The 22685-nt window shown below is 47.0% G+C and overlaps 1 protein-coding gene across 1 annotated transcript; it reads left to right on the forward strand.

The window, feature by feature from the left end:
* The first annotated feature begins 2846 nt into the window (after positions 1-2846).
* Positions 2847-7416, forward strand: LOC111089962 (serum amyloid A protein-like). The gene is made up of 4 exons (XM_038569196.1): positions 2847-3117; positions 3743-3847; positions 6591-6729; positions 7114-7416. The coding sequence occupies exons 2-4, from the start codon at positions 3757-3759 to the stop codon at positions 7274-7276; spliced, it is 393 nt and encodes a 130-aa protein (XP_038425124.1). The 5' UTR covers positions 2847-3117; positions 3743-3756; the 3' UTR covers positions 7277-7416.
* The last annotated feature ends 15269 nt before the right edge of the window (positions 7417-22685 follow it).

The raw sequence follows: 22685 nt of genomic DNA on the forward strand, positions 1-22685 counted from the left end.
TGCTTCTGACAGACCCCAGACAGGCTGAGGGATCCAGGTGGCTGGATCCCCACCTCCCCCTTGGGTTGGAATAATGTGCTAGAAGCTCTCACAGAACTCGAGGAAACACTTACTTCTATTTACCAGTGTCATGAAGGCTATAGAAGAGGATACAGAGGAAGAGCCAGATGAGGAGATCCGGAGGGCAAAGGATGGGAAAGGCCACAGGCCCCATGTCCTCCCAGGTCACCACTCTCCCGAGTCTCCATATGCTTACACCCTGGAAGCTCTCTGAACCGAGGCCCTCTGGGGTTTTATGGAGGCTTCGTTGCATAAGGGATTACTTAAATCCTGGGGCATGGGGGATTGATTCAATGCTCCTGTCCCTGAACCTTCCCTCTAGTAAGAGGACGGAACGAAAGTGCCTCCAATCATATGGTTGGGCCTCCTGGCAATCAGCCCCTGTCCTTCGTGAGGTCCCAAGTCACCTCACGAACGTCACTAAAGACCCCTCTGTGTCTGTCAACACCTAGGCAGTTCCAAAGGTTTGGGAGTCTGCCACGGTGAAAGACCAAGAAATATGGGACATATTTCAACATCAGAATGATGAAATTTTTATTTCTTATCCATGTGAACCTTGCAGGTAAGTATGGTTATTCTTCTCATTTTAAATTCATGAAAATGCTCATCATTCTCTCTGCTGTCCCTCTGACCCTGGGATCCAGGCCTCCCGTGCCTCCCTGGGTCACGGTGTCCTGTGGAACTTCTTTTTTAACTTTGGCTTTCTGATTCTTCAAGCCTTGGTCCCCTTCTCATCCACTTACATTAATTGCAACAGAGCAAAGGGGGGTCTCTGAGGCCCCTTAATAGCCTGGTCACGGGGTGGGGGGGGCATCTACCTTATGTAAACCAGGTCACTCTGAGAGTGAAGGGGTTGCCACTACTGATAAAGCTGACACAAGAAGCCCTAATGGGCACTGTCTCTGCAAACCTGGACACAGCGATTCCGGGGAGACCTGGGACATCTCTCTAAGGCCTGGACATTTGATGCCACCATGCCAGCATCTTCCTTCTGTATTAGACACCAGGGAATTAGCTGCCGGTCCCTAATATCTATTGTTCTAGCAGGGCCCTGCAGAGATCTGAGTGTCCCTTCCAAGAAGTTTGAATACACGATGTGACAAAGGATGAGACCACGCGGTGCTTGTTCACGTCCCTGTGAGGAGCGTCTCTTGGTGTCTAGAAATTGCACTCAGTCTCTCTGCAATGTCTCTATCAAAGAAGGGAATGACTTGAATGCTGTGTGAAAGTGGGGGAGGGAGCATTCCAGCACAGAAGGGCCACGAAGGAGCAAAAGAATTGTCACAGGATGGGGTCACTGACCCAGAATTTCTGCCCTGGGGAGCCAAGGGGGCAGACTGTGGGCATCCCATGGCCTCCTCTGGGAAGCAGCCCCCAAGCTCCCTGTCACCAATGGCTGTGGAGGGTGACAACTGCCCGTCTCCCCACATGTCTACTCCTACGACCCCGGGAGCCAAAGCAGCTCAGGGTCGTGGACTCAGTGGACCTAGGGACCCCAGCTTTCCCAAGGAATGATTTGTGTGGGGAATATCCAAATGTAGCTTAGCATCGCCTTGGCTAAGGCCCACAGGGCAGAGAGATCCTTTGACAGTTGTCTGCCTGCAGCTTCAGCTCATCACACCTACAGGAATTAAGATGAGACCCAGCCCCAGAAGAGGCATCACTCCCGCACTGGCAGGCGCCCATCTCAGCCAATGATTCCCTCACGCTCGTGTAATCCTCGCCTGATTTGCTTCGTCCTGGGTCAGCCTCCCCTTTGCAACGTCCTGCTCGGATCCCTTCTAGTCTTGTAACAAGTCAGAAGTGGGCCTCCTGCTTCTTCTCTGGGTTACTGGTGGAGCATGAATGCCACCCCCGACCTGGCCACTACGGAGCATCTTGCAGCCTCTGGGCTGCCCCGTCTCCAGGTTGCTGGCATCAGCCCTGCAGGCACTTGTCTTGTGTCTGCCGAGCCGCTGGTGTTCTTCGTCTGCCAGGGGCGCTCCAGGCAGCACCCCTGAGCCAGCACCCCTGGGCCGGGCCTTCCCTGCCCTACTGTCTCCGGCCTGTGGCCCAGGGCCTCAGTGTGACAAGGACGGGTCTGTCCTCTGGACGCCCCCTGATCGCCGCCACGTCACACATGCACCGTCCTCTCTCCCCGAGGAAATCCGATGAGCTCGGCGCGTTCCTTTCACTTGAATGGGCAGGAAGGGGTCGGGGCGCCCACCGGGCCTCCCGGCCCCACGGAGCCCTGCCCAGGGCCTTCCGCACACACCCTGACTAACCTCCCGCAGGACAGCGCGGTCCTGCTCTTCGGGCCGAAGCGGCCGCTCCCTCTGTTCTTGCGCTGCATCCCGCTTTCTCGGCTCCCTTCCTGAATCTTCTATTCTGCTCGGCTCCCAGCCAGTGCGCTGTTTCCTGATGGTTTTTAGGATGTCATTTCTGCGTGACATGGGAGCCAGTATCTAGCCCCAGGTCGGTGTCCCTGGGCGGCCCAGTCCTCACTGCGCCTGCAGAGGCGCCCCACAGTGGCCGGTCGTGATGCTGGGGCGTCTGGAGGACCTTCCCAGTGTCCAGGCCCCCCGCTGGCTGCTGGAAGCTTATTGCCCTGGTCCTGAGGCTTTCCTGTCTCCCTCCCGCTCCCTGGGCCCAGCCCCAGGCTTTGCATCCCTCAGTGGACCCCCTTCTGCTCCTCCAGTGGCCCTGTGCGCTCTCAGGCCTTAGGCACTCGGGTCTCTTTTCTCTTATTGATCCCCCTTCACAGCAGTTGTGTGGGGAAGAAAACCTTTCCTGAGCAGCAGTGAGAGTGGAAAGAGGCTGGAAACCCCACGTTTGCCACACTCCCAGAATCTGCCAGATTGCACAACCTGGGAAATGAGAGGCTTCGAGGAAAAAGCCTGATTATCTGCAGCTGCCTCTGGCCTCGGGGAATTTCCCCAGCCCAGTGTTTTCCCTCGCCCTGTCTTCCATTCGTCCCTCCAGCAGAGCGTCAGTATATATGTGCTGGCACACGTCGCAGGCCGGAGGCCAGGGCAGCTCAGCCTCACCAGGAGCCTCCGCGGGGAGGGACAGCCAAAGGTGAGGTCCAGAACCTTCCAAGCGGTTCTTCCTGGCAGGTTCTCTTTCCCCACAGCGTTCCTGTGCTGGGTCCCAGCCATCTGCTCCTTTCTGGATCCATGATCCTGACAATGAGGATTCAGCAGATGTGAATACTTTCTGGGACTGGGCTTTAGTTGTGATTGTCCTCTGTGGGCCTTCGGGGGTGGGTACAAGAGGCACCTGCAAGTGTGTGGGCATCGTTACACTCATCTCATTCGACAGACAGGTGCACGGTCACAAATGCCCAGAGGCCTCCTCGGAAGCTTCCTGTCAGTGGGTGTGAGGGCTCATAGGGCAGGATTGAAAGTGGTGTGTATTGGAAGTGCCGTGCAGGCTCTCATCCTGGCATTCCCGGGAGGCAAGTGAAATGGAGACGTGGACCCCCTGGAATTCTGTCTACGTAGCTATGTATCACCTGCTAACTATGCTAATACACGCTGTCCACTTCCTTCTCCATATACCCCCCACACCGATGCATGTACATGGGTGCATAGGTACACGTATGTGTGTGTGTGTGTACACACGAAGGATAGGTCACATTCCCCCCATGTAGAAAACCAAACCAAACAAAAACCAAACTCGTCTCCTTTTCATGTGTCCCCAGGACTCTGCAGCAGGATGAAGCTTCTCGTGGGCATCCTATTGTGCTCCCTGGTCCTGGGCGTCAGCAGCCAGAGATGGTTGACATTCCTCAAGGAAGCGGGTCAAGGTAAGGACCAAAGCATGGGGGTCATGGGGAGACCGCACTTGGCCTCCTTTGGAGTTCACCTGAGCGGGGGCCACATCCACACAGGGCAGGGGCCAAGAGTGGGAAGCACAAAGCGTGGTTTGCAAGTCAGCAGTTTCCCTGGCCTTTTTTATTTATTATAATTCCAATATAACTGACATGTAACATTATATATAATTAAGGTATATGTCACGTTAATTTGATGCACTTATATATTTGATTGCGTTTGTAGCTATAATTAGCACCTCTACTATATTATATAATTATCCTTTTTTTAATAGTATTTGAAATAATTAAGTTTGGGGCACCTGCAAGTCTCAGTTGATTAAGCGCCTGTCTTAGGCTCAGGTCATGACTTCAGGGTCCTGGAATCGAGCCCCATGTTGAGCTCTCTGCTCACTGGGGCCCTGCTTCTCTCTCTCCCTCTCCTACTGCTCCCTCTGCTTGTGCTCTCTCTCTCTCTCTCTGTGAAATAAATAAATAAAATCTTTTTTATTTTTTTTACAAAAGAAATAATTAAGTTCTAGAGTATAGCAAGCTTCATAGTTATAATAATACATTGTTTGGTGCCCATTATACTGTGTATCAGATCTCCAGGCCTTACTTCCTCCTTGTGCCTTTTCCCCTGACACCTCATCTGTCCTATCCCACCACCCCTGGCTTTTCTGGCCAGCATCACCCTCTTCCATGGGGATCCCCTTGCCTGAGGTCATATAGGGTTTGGAAGAGATCTGGGGTCCCTGGTGCCTGCTCCCTATTCCGAGTGGACTCTAGTGCCTCCTGGTGGGAAGGCAGGGACAGCTCATGGCTGGGTCTCAGGCAGCCTGAAGTGGGTGCATCCAACTTGTGCACCTAGTAATTACACCCAAGAGTAACTGAGCTTGGCCGTCCTAGGTGCTGCTCTGAGAGCTTTACATGTATGGATGAACTCGTTTTCATCCTCAGGTTTTAATCTTTAATCCTGGGATGTAGGCACCATCATGTCTTTTTAGAGGACCTGAGGCAGAAAGAGATGAAGAGTCCTAACAAAGTCCCCACACAGAGCAGGATTTACCCCAGTGCTGGCGCTCCCAGAGCTTCCTGTGACAGGACTACCCTGTCTCCCAGACCAGAGAGCACATGGGAGAGTGAGGGGCCTGTGAACACATAATCCTCTTGCTCATCTGTCCAAATGCCAGATAGCTGTGTTGCAGGCTGAAGGCAACTCTGAGAGCTCTCTCCCCCAGTCGAAGGCACAAGGAATTACATGATGATCCTCTTCTGGCCTGAGTCCTGGCTGGGCCAGAGAGAAGAGATATACCCCTTATTAGGCAAGGTCAAGAGGCCAAATTTGCTTATTTCACAAAATCATTTATTTTGAGTTTTCTGTGATGGCCAGTGGCTATTGCCTTAAGACTTTGCTGTCAATCCTTTCTAAATTCTCACAGGCACAGCTACAATTTTTTTTTTCATATTTAGGTCAAGGTTTCTCAAAGGGTCATGCTAGGGCCACTTGCATGAGAATCACCTGGGGTTTGGGGTGCTTTGTGAAATGCAGATGCCTGGTCCACACACTCCCCCTCTGCTGAATCACAATTTCTGAGGCTGAGCCTGAAATCTGGCCTTTAGCAAGCACCCAGTGGGTTTTTTCCCCACTCAAGATTGGGTACTACTACCTGCAGTCTTGCTCCCTGAGTGACAGATATGTCGGGCATTTGGAAGTACTTCTAAAGCAAGCGGCCCCCAGGCATCTATTGAATCTGTTAACTGGGAGGGAATCAGTATAGTCAGAAGGTTGTGCTGCTCAACCAAGCGATCTTTCTGAGCACTGGGAATAAGAAATACACGAAATGAAGATAGGGGCGTGGCCGATATTACGCAAACTATGATGACCACTCGACTGAGGTTTTTCTCTTTTGCCTAGTCAGCTACTTTCTAGAAGTCTTCATGTGGTTACTGAGTGGTCTACTGAGACTCCTTCAGTCCATACTCTCTGGCCTTCCTCTTAGCCTAATCCCGCTGCTGGATTTGTCCCAGGCTTCCTAAGGCCTAGTGAGGTGATAGCGTATTGAGCACCTACAATCTTCTAGAAGTTATATGTGTATTTTCTCATTTCGTTGCATAACCACCGTGGGGAAGGCGATACTCTTCCATTTATGGGGAGGACACTGAGCTTTAGAGCTGGCGGGTCAGTTGCCCTTTTTATGCATCTCGTGACCTGATTTCTGTGAAGCTGTTTTGGGGAGCTCACTTTTTCAATTCTATGAATGAATTCTGACAGTTGCCTGGAGGCCAAATACACCCCGGACCTTCAGAAGTAGGTTGGACTGAGTTGTCTTCAGGCTGCCCACAGGGATGAATTTCTCCCCTTGACTAGGCTGAGCCTCCTGGGGCAGCAGCCACCCTTACCCTGGGCTTTGTCCTCACGTCCCAGCAGGGGGTTCCCTAGTCTTTCCAGGTAGAGTTTCATTGTACAAGGAAGCATCCCTTAGAGACCATCCCACCCCTGTTCACACACATCACACAGAGCCAAAAGCCAGGTATCTACAGGATGGAATCAAAGATAATAAAATGTGTATCCAGTGCGATTCTGGAGGAATCAGGGGAGTGAAGAGTTAGGGAATATTTCTCCCAGCCAAGATCATCTCCAAGCGTTTTGTCAAAGACTGAAATCTAGTATCAGTGGGAGGAAAACTTTTTCTCTATTTTCCAAGAGATAATTACCTTCAGTTTCCTTCCTTTCCAGGGACTAGAGACATGTGGAGAGCCTACTCTGACATGAGAGAAGCCAACTACAAAAATTCAGACAAATACTTCCATGCCCGGGGGAACTATGACGCTGCAAGAAGGGGCCCTGGGGGCGCCTGGGCTGCTAAAGTGATCAGGTGACCTGGGCCCCTGGGGATGCAGGGATGGTGAGCTGGGCGAGGCTCTCAGAGGACAGGCCAAGTCCCAGAGCTGTTTGCAGGAGAGACTGGCTCCTCCTGGTCCTGCCCACCCCTCCTCTGGGCCCAGTGTGGGGTTGGAGTGGCTCCCAGGGCCACTGCAAGGCCGGGGGACCCGGGGATTCCCTGCCTTCCTGCTGGGGGCCCGGGGACCAGCCTGGCTGGGGTGGGCTGTGCCCGGTGCAGGGTCAGGTGCAGGGTGATTCAGCCTCTCCTGCCCTGGCTCCTGTCAGCCAGCCCTTGGAGAGAGGAGAGATTGGTGGGGGCGGTGGGCTTCACTCATCAGGCCCTAATTCATCTCTTGCCTGTCCCCCTCCATCCCAGCGACGCCAGAGAGAATTCTCAGAGAATCACAGACCGTCTTAAGTTTGGAGACAGCGGCCACGGAGCGGAGGACTCGAAGGCTGACCAGGCTGCCAACAAATGGGGCCGGAGTGGCAAAGACCCCAACCACTTCCGACCTGCTGGCCTGCCCAGCAAATACTGAGCTTCCTCTTCACTCTGCCCTGGGGAGCCGGGCTCTGAGCCCCCTGAGGGCAGGGACACCCACTCGTTGAGATCTCTGGCCACATAGGCTGGGGAGGGCACCTAAGAGGTGTCTAATAAATGCTTAAGAGATGGACTCTTGAAAAGCGTGTTCGGGGGATCCCTGGGTGGCGCAGCGGTTTAGCGCCTGTCTTTGGCCCGGGGCGCGATCCTGGAGACCCGGGATCGAATCCCACATCGGGCTCCCGGTGCATGGAGCCTGCTTCTCCCTCTGCCTGTGTCTCTGCCTCTCTCTCTCTCTCTGTGACTATCATAAATAAATAAAAATTAAAAAAAAAAAAAAAGCGTGTTCTTCTTGGGTGTACGTCCTGCTGGTTAGTTCCCCAGGGGGATGGATGGACACCCGCGTGAGGCTAAGCCTGGGCCCTGGTGTAGGGGGGACCGTCTCAGTGCACCCGGACAGATGCCCTGTACCCACCCTTCCCGGATCAGACCTGCCCCCTTTTCCAGGCCCCTCTGCTTACACTGGTGCTATTTCTGGCTCCTTGGTGTCCAGAACTCTCACTGTGTCAGTTGTGTCCTGTCACCGTCTCTGTCCTCAGCGTCTAGTTCCCTTAGCTTTGCTCCTCAGTGGTCTCTGTCCCCGAGGACAGGGGACACAGCGGACGGAGGCCAGGACTGTGGGATCAAGGGCCACCTTGATGTTCTGTGGGCTCCTCAGCAGGGCCTTCAAGTCAAATTACAACCAGTTTCGGTCCTTGCCATCTAAGAATATGTCCAAGAGAGTTTTGCTCCTCCTGATTTCACTGCCTTACACAAAAGCTACCAGGACCATAACATGTCAGAAATGTTAGCATAGGGGATCCCTGGGTGGCTCAGCAGTTTAGCGCCTGCCTTCAGTCCAGGGCGCGATCCTGGTGTCCCGGGATCGAGTCCCACGTCAGGCTCCCTGCATGGAGCCTGCTTCTCCCTCTGTCTGTGTCTGTGCCTCTCTCTCTCTCTCTCTCTCTGTCTATCATGAGTAAATAAATAAATACATCTTTAAAAAAAAAAAGAAATGTAAAAAAAAAAAATGTTAGCATAATGGCATCATCAACATCTGCGAAATTTTGTTGTCACTCTTTGGGGTTTCCTTGCTCATCAATTTTCAGTCGTGGCACCCAGCAAAATTCCTGCCAAGCAAAGGACCACGGCCACATACTTTCTTCCAAGATCTTAAGATCAACCTTGTGGGGGCCCTTTCCTGGATTTATCCTTCCTTTATTTTTTATCCCTTCATAGCCAATATTCTGATATATATATATATATATATATATATATATATATATATATATATGTAACTATTTATCTGAGAGACAGAACATTAGGAAGGACAGGGACAGAGGGAGAAGCAGACTCCCCACTGGGCAGAGAACCCAATGTGGGGCTCAATCCCAGGACCCTGGGATCATGACCTGAGTCAAAGGCAGATGCCTAATCAACTGAGCCACCCAGGTGCCCCTATAGTAATTCTTTATGTTAAACCCCCCCTCTTTAAATTACTGGTTGGTTTCTGTCTCCTGAGGCCCCTGACCAGTAACGGGGTCTCCAGTCCGCCAGGGGTTCTACATGGGCTCTCCCCTTTGACATCCACAGCACCACAGGTGAGACGTCTCACATGTCTCTCCTCTTCTTACCTTTGTCATGCTGGGGTCTCTCCAGGTGTTTTGTTGTACTCCCAGACCTGTCTGTGTCTCCAGCTCTTCGCTGCCCCGTCATTTGTGTCCTGTCCCCTTCTCTGCCTCTGTGTCTTGCCCCTCAGTGGCCTCTTTCCATTAGGCTTTGGGAAGCCTAATCCCAGGGGTTCTGGCAACTGATGTCTTGGCCTCCCTAACACCAACCCCTGTCTCTCATGACATTTTTAACCAGTTCTTTTTGGTCCTACCTGAGGACTGGCTCTCACATTAGTTTCTCTCATCTTTATTCCTATTGTCCTTGAACTCGGATCCAGATAAAAATTCTCCTTCCTCAAGGAATCTTCCCAGCAGCCCACGCACTGCATTGCAGGGCAGAGTTTGGGGGCTCTCACAGAGCGTCATTCACGCCTGTTGGCTCGCCTTTACCCCATCCCCTCTGTTGCCTTAACGTGTTAGTTCCCCAGTTAGATTCCAAGCCCCTAATATAACTTATATCTGAAAAGTAGTCTACAGCTCATAAAACACTTTCATTCTATTTTCTACATAACTTTTCTTTTGACAATGTCTAATGTTCTAGAGAGGAAGCCAGATACGTACATAGACATGACATAATTTAGTAAGAGCCTCTGCTGAAGCACACTGGTGGCAACCCCAGCTCTATTAGGGTGTGGGAGGCTGGTGAATACCACTTAAATAAAGTAGCTGCCATTTGCTTTGTTTGCAAATGCCAAACTGTGCTCTATATATTGTACGCGCCTTTCTTGACATAAGCTTTTTGCAGTTCTCAGCTGGAGAAACCCAGGTTTAGAGGTATGTACGCAATTAGGACCTCGTCCGGGGTTGCACACGTAACAGGTGCAGAGCCAGGACTGCAGGCTGCTGTGTCTGCCTCCAGAACCTGGGTGTGCTGTACAAGGCCAAGAGCTTCAGCAGTGGGACCTCTCTCTCCTTCCCAGATCTCTAGCGCTAGGTTTAAACGGCCAGGAGAGCACTTAGGATTGGGAGATGGGCACCACATCTGGCACATCATCGGATGCGCTACGCCTCGTATGGCCCAGGCACTCACCAACGGCTTCCCCGATAAATTACCACTGAAAACCTGGACTCAGTCCATCTCACTCTTTACTCTTGCACCTTATCCTCTTCCTCCTACCAGTCCAACCTGTTGAAAGAGCCTCCCGTCTACACTGATTCCTTCCTTCCGACTCACACTTGAATCCACTCCAGCCTGGCCTGTCCACAGCACTCCAGCAGAGCAACTGTTGTCCACCAAGGCCCTCCGTGTTGCCCCCAACAAGTGACATATTCCTCCTTGTACCAGTAGGCCTCTGAGCAACCTTCAGCACACCTGCCTTCTCCCACCTTCTTGAACAATGCTCTCAATTGCTTTCATCCTATCACACTACCCTCTGGTCCCACCCTCTCGGAGCACTGCTCTCCAACCACACTAGTGTTCCCTCGGTCCCACCAAAAAGTCAAGCTTTAATTCACCACAGCGTGTTTGCACATGATGTTGCTTGCCTTTGCCTAGAACACTCGATCCATCTGCTCCTCATGTGGCTGCCCCCTGCTCATCCTGTGCCTCTCCCATGAAATGTCTCTTCAGAGAGGCCTTCTCCGACTGCTCTGAGTCACCTACTGTGGCTGTTCTTTTCTACCTATTATTAATATATAGGATGATTGGGATCCCTGGGTGGCACAGCAGTTTGGCACCTGCCTTTGGCCCGGGGCGCGATCCTGGGGACCCGGGATCGAGTCCCACGTTGGGCTTCCTGCATGGAGCCTGCATCTCCCTCTGCCTATGTCTCTGCTTCTCTCTCTCTCTCTCTGTGTGTGACTATCATGAATAAATAAAATCTTTCAAAAATATACATATAGGATTTTTTTTCATTTCTTGCCTTTCATTTTTCTGTTATTGTTTTTCTTTGTTTTGCTTGTTTTCTTGGTTCATCTTCCATCTTCTGTTGTAACAATTCCTGTCTTATTTAACGTTAAATATCTGGCACTAAGCAAAGTACCTGGTACATAATAGAACCTCAACACTTACTGAATGAACGAATGAGTGAAATAATTTACTGTTTAGCTAATTAGTAAGAAGGTAGGAATGAGGTCAAGCTCCCAGTTGATGGGTTAACCTGAAATGGAGCAAGGAGTTACTCCTGAGAAAGGAAGGTAAAGAGAATGCAGTCAGGAGACGCAGATCATTTGAGAGGGAGGCCAAGGGACCTGAGGGAATTCACTTGTTCCTGCTACTGTTGTACATTATTGTCCCCAGGACCCATCAACAAAGGGCAAAGAGCACTTCTATCTTGTTGTATGCCATCCTTGTTATCTAGAGTAGCTACCAGAGCTCCTGGCACATAGTAGATGCTCAGTAAACATTTACTGAGTGAATGAAGCAGGAAGAAAAGTATTCTGCAGAGGATGACAGACCTGGGAGCAGTGTTTTGGACTTGTGGAGGGTATCTGATATTTGATGCAGGTTTTGGTCTGCAGAACCTAGTAATGTTTCACTTAAAGATGAATCTCCAAATCTATACCAAAATCTATACTAAAGTACCGTCTAAACTGACATAATCTCACTTTATAATAGAAAAAATAATTCTCTCTAGCAATGCTTTGCAAGCTTTCTCATGAGAAATGAAAATTATGACTCCCAGTTATGGCCTTTGGATGTGTCAACTTGGCTAGGCTGAAGTACAGCCCTCAGTTCTCTCAAGTGAGGCCAGCTGGATGGGCCATAGAGATATTTCTTAAAGGGTAAAGGGGAGATGGAGCCACTTTGTTGTATACACACATCATCCTTCAGTTATTCAAACATCTAATTTACACAGTGCTATGAGAGGTTTTTTTGCAGCCATGATTAATGTCCATAATAAATTATCTGTGAATTAATCAAATGAGTGATTATCCTACGTGGAACTGGCTTCATCAGTTGGAAGGCCTTTAGAAAAAGGCTTAAACCTTCCTTGACCTGGTCTCCAAAAAGTCATTGGGCCTACTACAATTGCTCTCCTTCCCCCTGGATCTTGCCATCCTGACTGCCTGTCCTGACTGCTTAGGCAGCCCTGACAACTATGTAAGCCAGTTCCTTACAATAGGGCCATTAATAGATACATACACATCCTACTGGTTCCGCTTCTCTGGTTGAACTCTGATTGATTCAGAATTTGGTACTATAAGTTGTTTTAGAGGAACAGAATCATAAAGATAGATTTAGATTTAGATTTCTCAAAAGGAATTGGCTTATGCAATGGTGGGGGCTGGCTAAGTAGATCCAAGGTCTATAGGGAAGACCTGTTTTCCATGCAACCAAGCAGATCACAAGCAGGCTGAACTCCACAGGCATGGGCTCAAGCTGTTGTCCAGAGGTGTAGTCTTCTCTCTTGAGTGGTTCCTCTCTTTGGATCTAAGTCTTTTAGACTACCAGAACTTCAAGTCACAAGGATGGAAAACAAAAAAAATTCCTAGTGGATCAGTAGGGTAATAGTGAGAGAAGCCACTGACACTTCTTTGCCTTCATTCCTGGACTCATGAATTGTGGCTATGGAAAAACAGTACCATATACTGGACACTGACTTAAACCACCTACCATGAGGATCCCTGGGTGGCTCAGCGGTTAGCGCCTGCCTTTGGCCCACGGCACGATCCTGGAGTCCCAGGATCGAGTCCCACGTCGGGCTCCTGGCATGGAGCCTGCTTCTCCCTCCTCCTGTGTCTCTGCCTCTCTCTCTGTCTATCATAAATAAATAAATAAATCCTTAAAAAAATAATACAGCACCTACCATATCTGTGGGGGGAGCAGGGCAGAGGGGGGGCACTGTCCTATTCCTGCAAGGTGTTGCTTTCTGAGTCTTCAAAAGGTTATTCCACCATTCCACCCAGCTGGCTACTTCAAGATAATAGGGAGCATGGTTAAGCCAGTGAATTCCATGAGCATAGCCCTACTGCCATGTTTTATTTGTTGCAAAGTGATTTCCTTAATCAGAAGTAATACTGTGTGAAATAAATACCATGATGGTGGACAAGGCATTCTGTAAATCCACAGATTTTGGCAGAAGCATTGCATGCAGGGGAGACAAATCTATATTCAATATGTCTATTCCATTTAGGAAAAGCATTGCCCCTTCCATGATGGAAGTGGTCCAATGTATCAAGCTGTCACTAGAGAGTTGACTGACCACCCCAGGCAATGGTGCAGTAGCAGAGGCTCAGTGTTGGTCCCTGCTCTTGATAGAGTAGGCTCTCAGTGATAGTTGTAGTCATCTGGGTTGGTCTTGGTGAGTGGAAATCCATGTTGCTGAAAAGATCTAAATAGACATTTCTCCAAAGACATAGAAATGGCCAATAAGCACACGGAAACAATGTTCAACATCATTATTCATTAGCAAAATGCAAGTCAAAACTATCTAAGATACTACTTACACCCACTAGGATTGAGATAACTGAAAAGATGTTGGCAAGATGGTGGATAAACTAGAAGAACCCTTGTACATTGTTAGCAGGAATGTAAAATGGTGCAGCCACTTTGGGAAACAGTAGCAGTTCCTAAAAAAGTTATACATAGTTATTATATGAGCTGGCAATTCCACTCCTAGATTTATACCCCCAAAAGATGAAAGTATATATTCATATAAAAATTTGTATATTGGTATTTGTAGCGTCATTATTCAAAATACCCACGGAGTGGAAGCAACTCAAGTATCAATTAATGAGGAATAAATAAAATAAATATTTAATTAAATAAATATTAATAAAATTGAGGAATGTTCATACAATGCAATATTTGGCCATAATAAGAATAAAGTACTAATGCATGCTATAACACGAATGAACCTTAAAAAACATTAGGTTAAATAAAAACCAGGCACAGGGACTCCTGGTGGCTCAGCGGTTGAGCATCTGCCTTTGGCCCAGGTTGTGATCCTGGAGTCCTGGGATCGAGTCCCACATCGGGCTCCCTGCATGGAGCCTGCTTCTCCTTCTGCCTCTGCCTCTGCTTCTCTCTCTGTGTTTCTCATGAATAAATAAATAAAATCTTTAAAAATATATAAATAAATAAAAATAAAAACCAGGCACAAACGGCTGTATCTTATATGATTTTATTTGTATTAAATGTCCAGAACTAACAAATCCAGAGACAGACATATTAGTGGTTGACATGACCTGGAAGGAGGGGGAATAGAGAGTGACTGCTAAAGAGTATGAAGTTTCTTTCTGGGGATGATGAAAATGTTCTGGAATTGCACGGAGATGAAGACTGAACCACCCTATGAATATACTAGAAACCCTTGAACTGAACACTTAGGGTGAATTAAATGGTATGTGATTTATATCTCAACTAAAAAATTGTATGAGAAAAAATGTAACTAATTGAGAGGGAGGAAAGAGCACTCTCTTTTTTTTTTTTTTTTTTGAAAGAGCACTCTCAAATAATGTGTAACACACACACGAAATGGAGTATGCAGTCATTTCAGACAATATCCGTGTTCCATCAGAAAGTTTTTTTAAAAATTCTGTTTAGTATTATCTTGATAAGACAACAAAAGAAACTGTTGTTTATCTTATGCATAGGGAATATCCTAAAAAATATTAACATCTCCTTATGGAAATAAAAGCAAATCTTTTGCTTGTTTAGTGTGAAATATTATCTATACTTAGGTTAAAAAATGAAAACCAGGATTACTGGGATTGGCCAGAAGAATATTTGAATACTAATACTAGTCAGAATGAATATTTATTGAGCTCATTCTCATGCCAGCAAGCAACTACTCTATGGTGTAGATTTTTTTCCATCTTTTAAAAAAAATATTTTTTAAAGATTTTATTCATTTTAATTATTTTTTTAAATATTTTATTTATTTATTCATGAGACACAGAGAGAGAGAGAGAGAGAGAGAGAGAGGCAGAGACACAGGCAGAGGGAGAAGTAGGCTTCCTGCAGGGAGCCTGACGTGGGACTCAATCCCAGGTCTCTAGGATCAGGCCCTGGGCTGAAGGTGATGCTAAACCACTGAGCCACTCGGGCTGCCCATATTATAGTTTTTTTTTTTTTTTTATTGGAGCTCAATTTGCCAACATATAGCATATCACCCAGTGTTCATCTTGTCAAATGCCCCCTCAGTGCCTATCACGCAGTCACCCCATCCCCCCACCCACCTCCCTTCCACTACCCCTTGTTTATTTTCCAGAGTTAGGAGTCTCTCATGTTCTGTCTCCCTCACTGATATTTCTCACTCATTTTCTCTCCTTTCCCCTTTAATCCCTTTCACTATTTTTTATATTCCCCAAATGAATGAGACCATATGTTTGTCCTTCTCCAATTGACTTACTTCACTCAGCATAATACCTTTCAGTTCCATCCACATCGAAGCAAATGGTAGGTATTTGTCATTTCTAATGGCTGAGGAATATTCCATTGTATACATAGACCACATCTTCTTTATCCATTCATCTTTCGATGGACACCGAGGCTCCTTCCACAGTTTGGCTATTGTGGACATTGCTGCTAGAAACATCGGGGTGCAGGTGTCCTGGCATTTCACTACATCTGTATCTTTGGGGTAAATCCCCAACAGTGCAATTGCTGGGTCGTAGGGAAGATCTATTTTTAACTCTTTGAGGAACCTCCACACAGTTTTCCAGAGTGGCTGTACCAGTTCACATTCCCACCAACAGTGCAAAAGGGTGCCCCTTTCTCCACATCCTCTCCAACATTTGTGGTTTTCTGCCTTGTTAATTTTCTCCGTTCTCACTGGTGTGAGGTGGTATCTCATTGTGGTTTTGATTTGTATTTCCCTGATGGCAAGTGATGCAGAGCATTTTCTCATGTGCGTGTTGGCCATGTCTATGTCTTCCTCTGTGAGATTTCTCTTCATGTCTTCTGCCCATTTCATGATTGGATTGTTTGTTTCTTTGCTGTTGAGTTTAATAAGTTCTTTTTAGATCTTGGAAACTAGTCCTTTATCTGATGTGTCATTTGCAAATATCTTCTCCCATTCTGTAGGCTGTCTTTCAGTTTTGCTGACTGTTTCTTTTGCTGTGCAGAAGCTTTTTATCTTGATTAAGTCCCAATAATTCATTTTTGCTTTTGTTTCCCTTCCCTTCATAGATGTGTCTTGCAAGTTTGCTGTGGCCAAGTTCAAAAAGGTGTTGCCTGTGTTCTCCTCTAGGATTTTGATGGATTCTTGTCTCACATTTAGATCTTTCATCCATTTTGAGTTTATCTTTGTGTATGGTGCAAGAGAATGGTTTAGTTTCATTCTTCTGCACGTGGCTGTCCAATTTTCCCAGCACCATTTACTGAAGAGATTGTCCTTTTTCCAGTGGATAAGCTTTTCTTATCCATAGACCATAGAGCTGAGGGCCCATTTCTGGATTCTCTATTCTGTTCCACTGATCTATGTGTCTGTTTTTGTGCCAGTACCACACTGTCTTGATGATCACAGCTTTGTAGTACAAACTGAAATCTGGCATTGTGATGCCCTCAGCCATGGTTTTCTTTTTTTAATATTCCCCTGGCTATTCGAGGTCTTTTCTGATTCCACACAAATCTTAAGATAATTTGTTCCAACTCTCTGAAGAAAGTCCATGGTATTTTGATAGGGATTGCATTGAATGTGTAAATTGCCCTGGGTAGCATTAACATTTTCACAATATTAATTCCTCTGAAAAAAAAAATTCCTCTGATCTATGAGCATGGAATATTTTTCCATCTCTTTTTGTCTCCTCAATTTCTTTCAGAAGTGTTCTATGGTTTTTAGGGTATAGATCCTTTACCTCTTTGGTTAGGCATATTCCTAGGTATCTTATGCTTTTGGGTGTAATTGTAAATGGGATTGACTCCTTAATTTCTCTTTCCTCAGTCTCATTGTTAGTGTATAGAAATGCCACTGATTTCTGGGCATTGATTTTGTATCCTGCCACACTGCCAAATTGCTGTATGAGTTCTAGTAATTTTGGGGTGGAGTCTTTTGGGTTTTCTATGTACAGTATCATGTCATCTGCAAAGAGGGAGAGTTTGACTTCTTCTTTGCCAATTTGAATGTCTTTTATTTCTTTTTGTTGCCTGATTGCTGAGGCTAGGACTTCTACTACTATGTTGAATAGCAGTGGTGAGAGTGGACATCTCTGTCCTGTTCCTGATCTTAGGGAAAAGGCTCCCAGTGCTTCCCCATTGAGAATGATATTTGCTGTGGGCTTTTCGTAGATAGCTTTTAAGATGCTGAGGAATGTTCCCTCTATCCCTACACTCTGAAGAGTTTTGATCAGGAATGGATGCTGTATTTTGTCAAATACTTTCTCTGTATCTATTGAGAGGATCATACGGTTCTTGTTTTTTCTCTTGTTGATATGATCACATTGATTGCGTTACGAGTGTTGAACCAGCCTTGCATCCTGGGGATAAATCCCACTTGGTCATGGTGAATAATCTTCTTAATGTACTCTTGGATCCTATTGGCTAGTATCTTGTTGAGAATTTTTGCATCTGTGTTCATCAGGGATATATTGGTCTATAATTCTCCTTTTTGGTGGGGTCTTTGTCTGGTTTTGGAATTAAGGTGATGCTGGCCTCATAGAATGAGTTTGGAAGTACTCCATCTCATTCTTTTGGAACAGCTTTAGTAGAATAGGTATGGTTTCTTCTTTAAATGTTTGATAGAATTCCCCTGGGAAACCATCTGGCCCTGGACTTTTGTGTCTTGGGAGGTTTTTGATGACTGCTTCAATTTTCTCCCTGGTTATCAGCCTGTTCAGGTTTTCTTAGTTCTTCCTGTTCCAGTTTTGGTAATTTGTGGTTTTCCAGAAATGCGTCCATTTCTTCTAGATTGCCTAACTTATTGGTGTATAGCTGCTCATAATATATTTTTAAAAATCGTTTGTATTTCCTTGGTACTGGTGGTGATCTCTCCTTTTTCATTCATGATTTTATAAATTTGAGTCTTTTCTCTTTTGTTTTTAATAAGGCTGGCTAATGGTTTATCTATCTGATTAATTTTTTCAAAGAACCAACTCCTGGTTTTGTTGATCTGTTCCACAGTTCTTCTGGTCTCTATTTCATTGAGTTCTGCTCGAATCTTTATTAACTCTCTTCTTCTGCTGTGTGTAGGTTTTATTTGCTGTTCTTTCTCCAGTTCCTTTAGGTGCAAGGTTAGCTTGTGTATTTGAGTTTTTTCCAGTTTTTGAGGGATGCTTGTTTTGCAATGTATTTCCCCCTCAGGGCTGCTTTTGCTGTATCCCAGAGATTTTGAATGGCTGCATCTTCATTCTCATTAGTTTCCATGAATCTTTTTAATTCTTCTCTAATTTCGTGGTTGACCCATTCATCTTTTAGCAGGATGGTCTTTAACCTCCACGTGTTTGAATTTCTTCCAAATTTCTTCTTGTGATTTAGTTTTAATTTCAAAGCATTATGGTCTGAAAATATGTAGGGGACAATCCCAATCTTTGGGATTTGGTTAAGACCTGATTTGTGACCCAGGATGTGATCTACTCTGGAGAAAGCTCACTTTTCAAGAAATGTGCACTTGAGAACAATGTGTATTCAGTTGCATTTGGAAGTAAAGTTCTGTAAATATCTGTGAAGTCCATCTGGTCCAGTGTATCCATTTAAAGCCCTTGTTTCTTTGGAGATGTTGTGCTTAGAATATCTGTCGTTTACAGAAAGCACCATGTTGAAGTCTCCCAGTTTAAGTGTACTATCATCTAAGTATCTCTTTGGTTATTAATTGATTGATATACTTGGCAGCTCCCACATTAGGGGCATAAATATTCATGATTGTTAGGTCCTCTTGTTGGATAGATCCTTTAAGTATGATATAGTGTCCCTCTTCATCTTTTACTACAGTCTTTGGGATAAACTTTAATTTATCTGATGAGGATTGCTGCCCCTGCTTTCTTTTGAGAACCATTTGAATGGTAAACGGTTCTCTAACCTTTTATTTTCAGGCTGTAGGTGTCCTTAGGTCTAAAATGAGTCTCTTGTAGACAGCAAATAGATGGGTCTTGCTTTTTTATCCAGTTTGAAACCCTGCATCTTTTGATGGGATCATTAAGCCCATTCATGTTCAGAGTTACTATTGAAAGATATGAATTTAGTGTCATTATCATAATACCTATTCAGTCCCTGTTTTTGTGGATTGTTTCTTTGGACTTCCTCTTTTACAGAGTCCCCCTTAACATTTCTTGCAGAGCTGGTTTGGTGGTCACATATTCTTTCAGTTTCTGCCTATCTTGGATGCTTTTTATCTTTCCTTCTATTCTGAATGAGTGCCTTGCTGGATAGAATATTCTTGGCTGCATGTTCTTCTCATTTAGTGCCCTGAATATATCCTGCCAGCCCTTTCTGGCCTGCCAGGTCTCTGTGGAGAGGTCTGCTGTTAATCTAATATTTCTCCCCATATAAGTTAGGGATCTCTTGTCTCTTGCTGCTTTAAGGATTTTCTCTTTATCTTTGGAATTTGCTAGTTTCACTATTAAATATCGAGGTGTTGAATGGTTTTTATTGATTTTTAGGGGAGGACCTCTCTATCTCCTGGATCTGAATGCCTGTTTCCCTCCCCAAGTTAGGGAAGTTCTCAGCTGTGATTTGTTCAAATACACTTTCTGGTCCTCTGTCCCTTTCAGCGCCCTCTGGAACCCCAATTAAACGTTAATTTTTCCTTCTGAGGCCGTCATTTATTTCCCTTAACCTTTCCTCATGTCTTTTTTTTTCCCTCAGCTTGCTTCCTTGCCATCAACTTGTCTTCTACGTCACTCACTCTTTCTTCTATCTCATTAACCCTCGTCGTTAGGACCTCCAGTTTGGATTGCATCTCATTTAATTGATTTTTAATTTTGGCCTGATTAGATCTAAATTTGTGGGCGACCATGAACTAGCTGGAGTAACTGAACCAAACCAGGCCTGGACTTGAGTCCCTCATTCACCCAAAAGGCTCGAGAGCCTAAAGGGTGAATAGTTGGTAGACGCTTGAGAAAGGGCTTGAGCAATGGTTCTCAGGGCTTGCTTGTACGTGATCACATAACACAATAGATAAAACTTATTCTGACCTAGTCATAAATGTAAATAAGGGTCTGTCTGTCCTTGCTGGTCTGTTTACCATACCTAATATTCCTTTGAAGTATGCACATCTGGAGCAACAAGCTTATCTATTTACCAAGGTCTTCTGGCACCCGTGAGCCTGTCTTGCATGCTGAGAAAAGGGAACTTTGGAGAGTTTCACAAACCTGCTAAAAATAAACACTTTCTTGGCTTTGTTTTGCTCATGCTATAAAATGTTGTAAAACTTTGAATAAAGCTGGCACTGCTTGGACATCATCCACTGTGTCCCTCCTGTCCCCATCTCTTTACTTTTATTTTCCTCATCCCCTTATCCTCAGGACCCTGATCGTGTTGCCGCAGCACGCGCAACATAAATTCTGTAGTCATGAAGTCTCTTGAATCCTTTATGCTTTTTTCCAGAGCCACCAGTAGCTTTATAATTACGCTTCTGAATTGGTTTTCTGACATCAAATTGTAATCCAAATTCTGTAACTCTGTGGGAGAGAGTACTGTTTCTGATTCTTTTGTGGTGAGTTCTTTCTAGTCATTTTGCTCAGTGCAGAGTGGCTAAAAACAAGTTATACTGGAAAAAGGAAGAAAAAAAGAGAAAAAAGGGAAAAAACAAAACAAAAAACCAAGGAGAGGGTATCCTCTGGTTGTATATACTGTAAGTCCCTCAACTTCCCCTGGAGCTTTCCAGCACTGTTCAGTCCAGAACTTGCTCTTCCCCTCTCCTTCCAGCTGATCTTCTGGGGAAGGGGCCTGCTGGGCTGATTCTCAGGTGTGTGCACTGGGGGAGCTGCCCGCCCCAGCCAGGTGCACGGTTCAGTGGGAGCCGTTTATCCTGTGAGGCCCCTGCTCCCTGGGAGCCCCGTTCCATCCCAGGCGCAAGGTGACACCATGAGGAACAACAGCAGCTGCGGCCAGCCCTCCAGCCCTAGAGTCAGCTCCCGCAGTAACCACCATAGCTCTCAGTCCGCAGGGGCCTGGATGCTCCGGGGGCGGAGGGCGCCGACCTGCACAGCTCGGGGCTGCCCGGGGGCAGGAGCGTCCTCGCTGTCCTGGGCCCTCCCCGCCTCCGCCTGTTCTGGGGGCAGCACAGGATGCTGGGCTGTGTCCCCCAGTGCCCTGGGCTCCGGGGCCGCGCAGCCCCCTCCACGTGAAGCCACCACCTGAGCCGCTGCCCGAGCTGCTCCCCGGGCCCCGCCGGTTGCGCTCCAGCCCTTTACTGCGCTCAGCCCGCAGGGTGTGGCGCGCTCTCTCCCGGGGCGCAGTTCCTCTGTTAGTGACTCCGGGAACCTGGGGGCTCCACTCCCCCTCCTGGGATCCTGCCCCAGCTCCCTGCGTGCACCTTTCCGACCAGGAGTATTAGTAAAGTTCCCACTTCTCCGGGCCTGGGCTCTCCTGTCCTAGAGGCTCCCGCCGCCCCGCTTAGCCCGGCTCCTCGTGGGGCCCCTCCCCCACTGGATACTTTTTAATTTTTTTTTTTTTTATGATAGTCACACAGAGAGAGAGAGAGAGAAGCAGAGACACAGGCAGAGGGAGAAGCAGGCTCCATGCACCGGAAGCCCGACGTGGGATTCGATCCCAGGTCTTCAGGATAGCGCCCTGAGCCAAAGGCAGGTGCCAAACCGCTGCGCCACCCAGGGATCCCCTGGATGCTTTTTTATTTACTTTTTTCTATCTTCCCAACTTGATAGCGCAAACTGCTCTCTGTAGCGTTCCAGCTGTTCTCTCTTTAAATCTCAGGCCAAATTCGTAGGTTTTCAGGATGACTTGAAAGTTACCTAGGTAAGTTGGTGGGGACAGTAGACTGGGGACCCTACTCCTCCGGGATCTTGCCCCGCCCCTGGTGTGGATTTTCAAATGAGGACACCCAGGGGCAGAGAAATGGAGTAACTTGCTCAAGATCACAGATATAAAGAGTGGCAGAGCCAGGATTTGAACACCCCTGGCTTGAGGTCCCTCCCTTAACCTGCACCACTACTTCCTTGGGCAGGATTAATAAATAATAAGATTCCCAGTTCTCTGATGGGGACTTAGAGTTAATAGGCCAGTGAGAAAAAAGCATAGAATTGTTTTAGGGGAGAAATGGAAATGTTTTTGGTCTAGGCAAGATCCAGCCAGTCCTGTGGGCTGGTTAGCAGCAAGGGTACATAGAAAGCCCCAGCCTGATCACAGCTTGGACTCCACTTGGCATTTGGGGCACCATCTGAATAGGCCCTGGGCCCTTTGGGTCTCTCACTAGTGGATACGTGTGCATGTGCCATTCCCCCTCATACCCCAGGTTATAGTTGGAGGGCTGCCTGGAGGTTAGAGATTGAAGATCCTTCAGTACTTTTTACACCAAGCTATGAGCTGAGCTACCTCTGTAGGTAGGGAGGTAGGCCAAGGGGCTTAGCTGTGGGGATCTGAGGACATCAGAGGAGGAGGGATAAGGAAGCAGGTATGGTCAGGGGAGAGACTATCTACTCTTTCTTACCTAATGGACCCTAGACTTAAATAACAGATTAAGTCTAGGTGATAAAGCCTCAAATAGAAGAATCCTCCCACCTCCTGCCCTCCTCATCCCCACCATCTCCTCATGGTTCTTAGCCTAAGTTCTCCACTACTTTACTTGGAAATAACCCCAGGGAGCAAGAGTGAGAGACAGGGGAGGAGACCAAGGAAGGAGCATGTCCAACAGAAGGATG

The sequence above is a fragment of the Canis lupus genome, chromosome 21 (assembly GCF_011100685.1).
Source record: "Canis lupus familiaris isolate Mischka breed German Shepherd chromosome 21, alternate assembly UU_Cfam_GSD_1.0, whole genome shotgun sequence".
Classification (NCBI taxonomy): domain Eukaryota; kingdom Metazoa; phylum Chordata; class Mammalia; order Carnivora; family Canidae; genus Canis; species Canis lupus.

Bases quoted from the DNA above. Each gene is read 5' to 3' on its own strand.
- LOC111089962 (XM_038569196.1), top strand. From the start codon at position 3,757: ATGAAGCTTCTCGTGGGCATCCTATTGTGCTCCCTGGTCCTGGGCGTC. The intron at 3,848-6,590 runs GTAAGGACCAAA...CTTCCTTTCCAG, and splicing joins CCTCAAGGAAGCGGGTCAAG to GGACTAGAGACATGTGGAGA. The intron at 6,730-7,113 runs GTGACCTGGGCC...CCTCCATCCCAG, and splicing joins TGGGCTGCTAAAGTGATCAG to CGACGCCAGAGAGAATTCTC.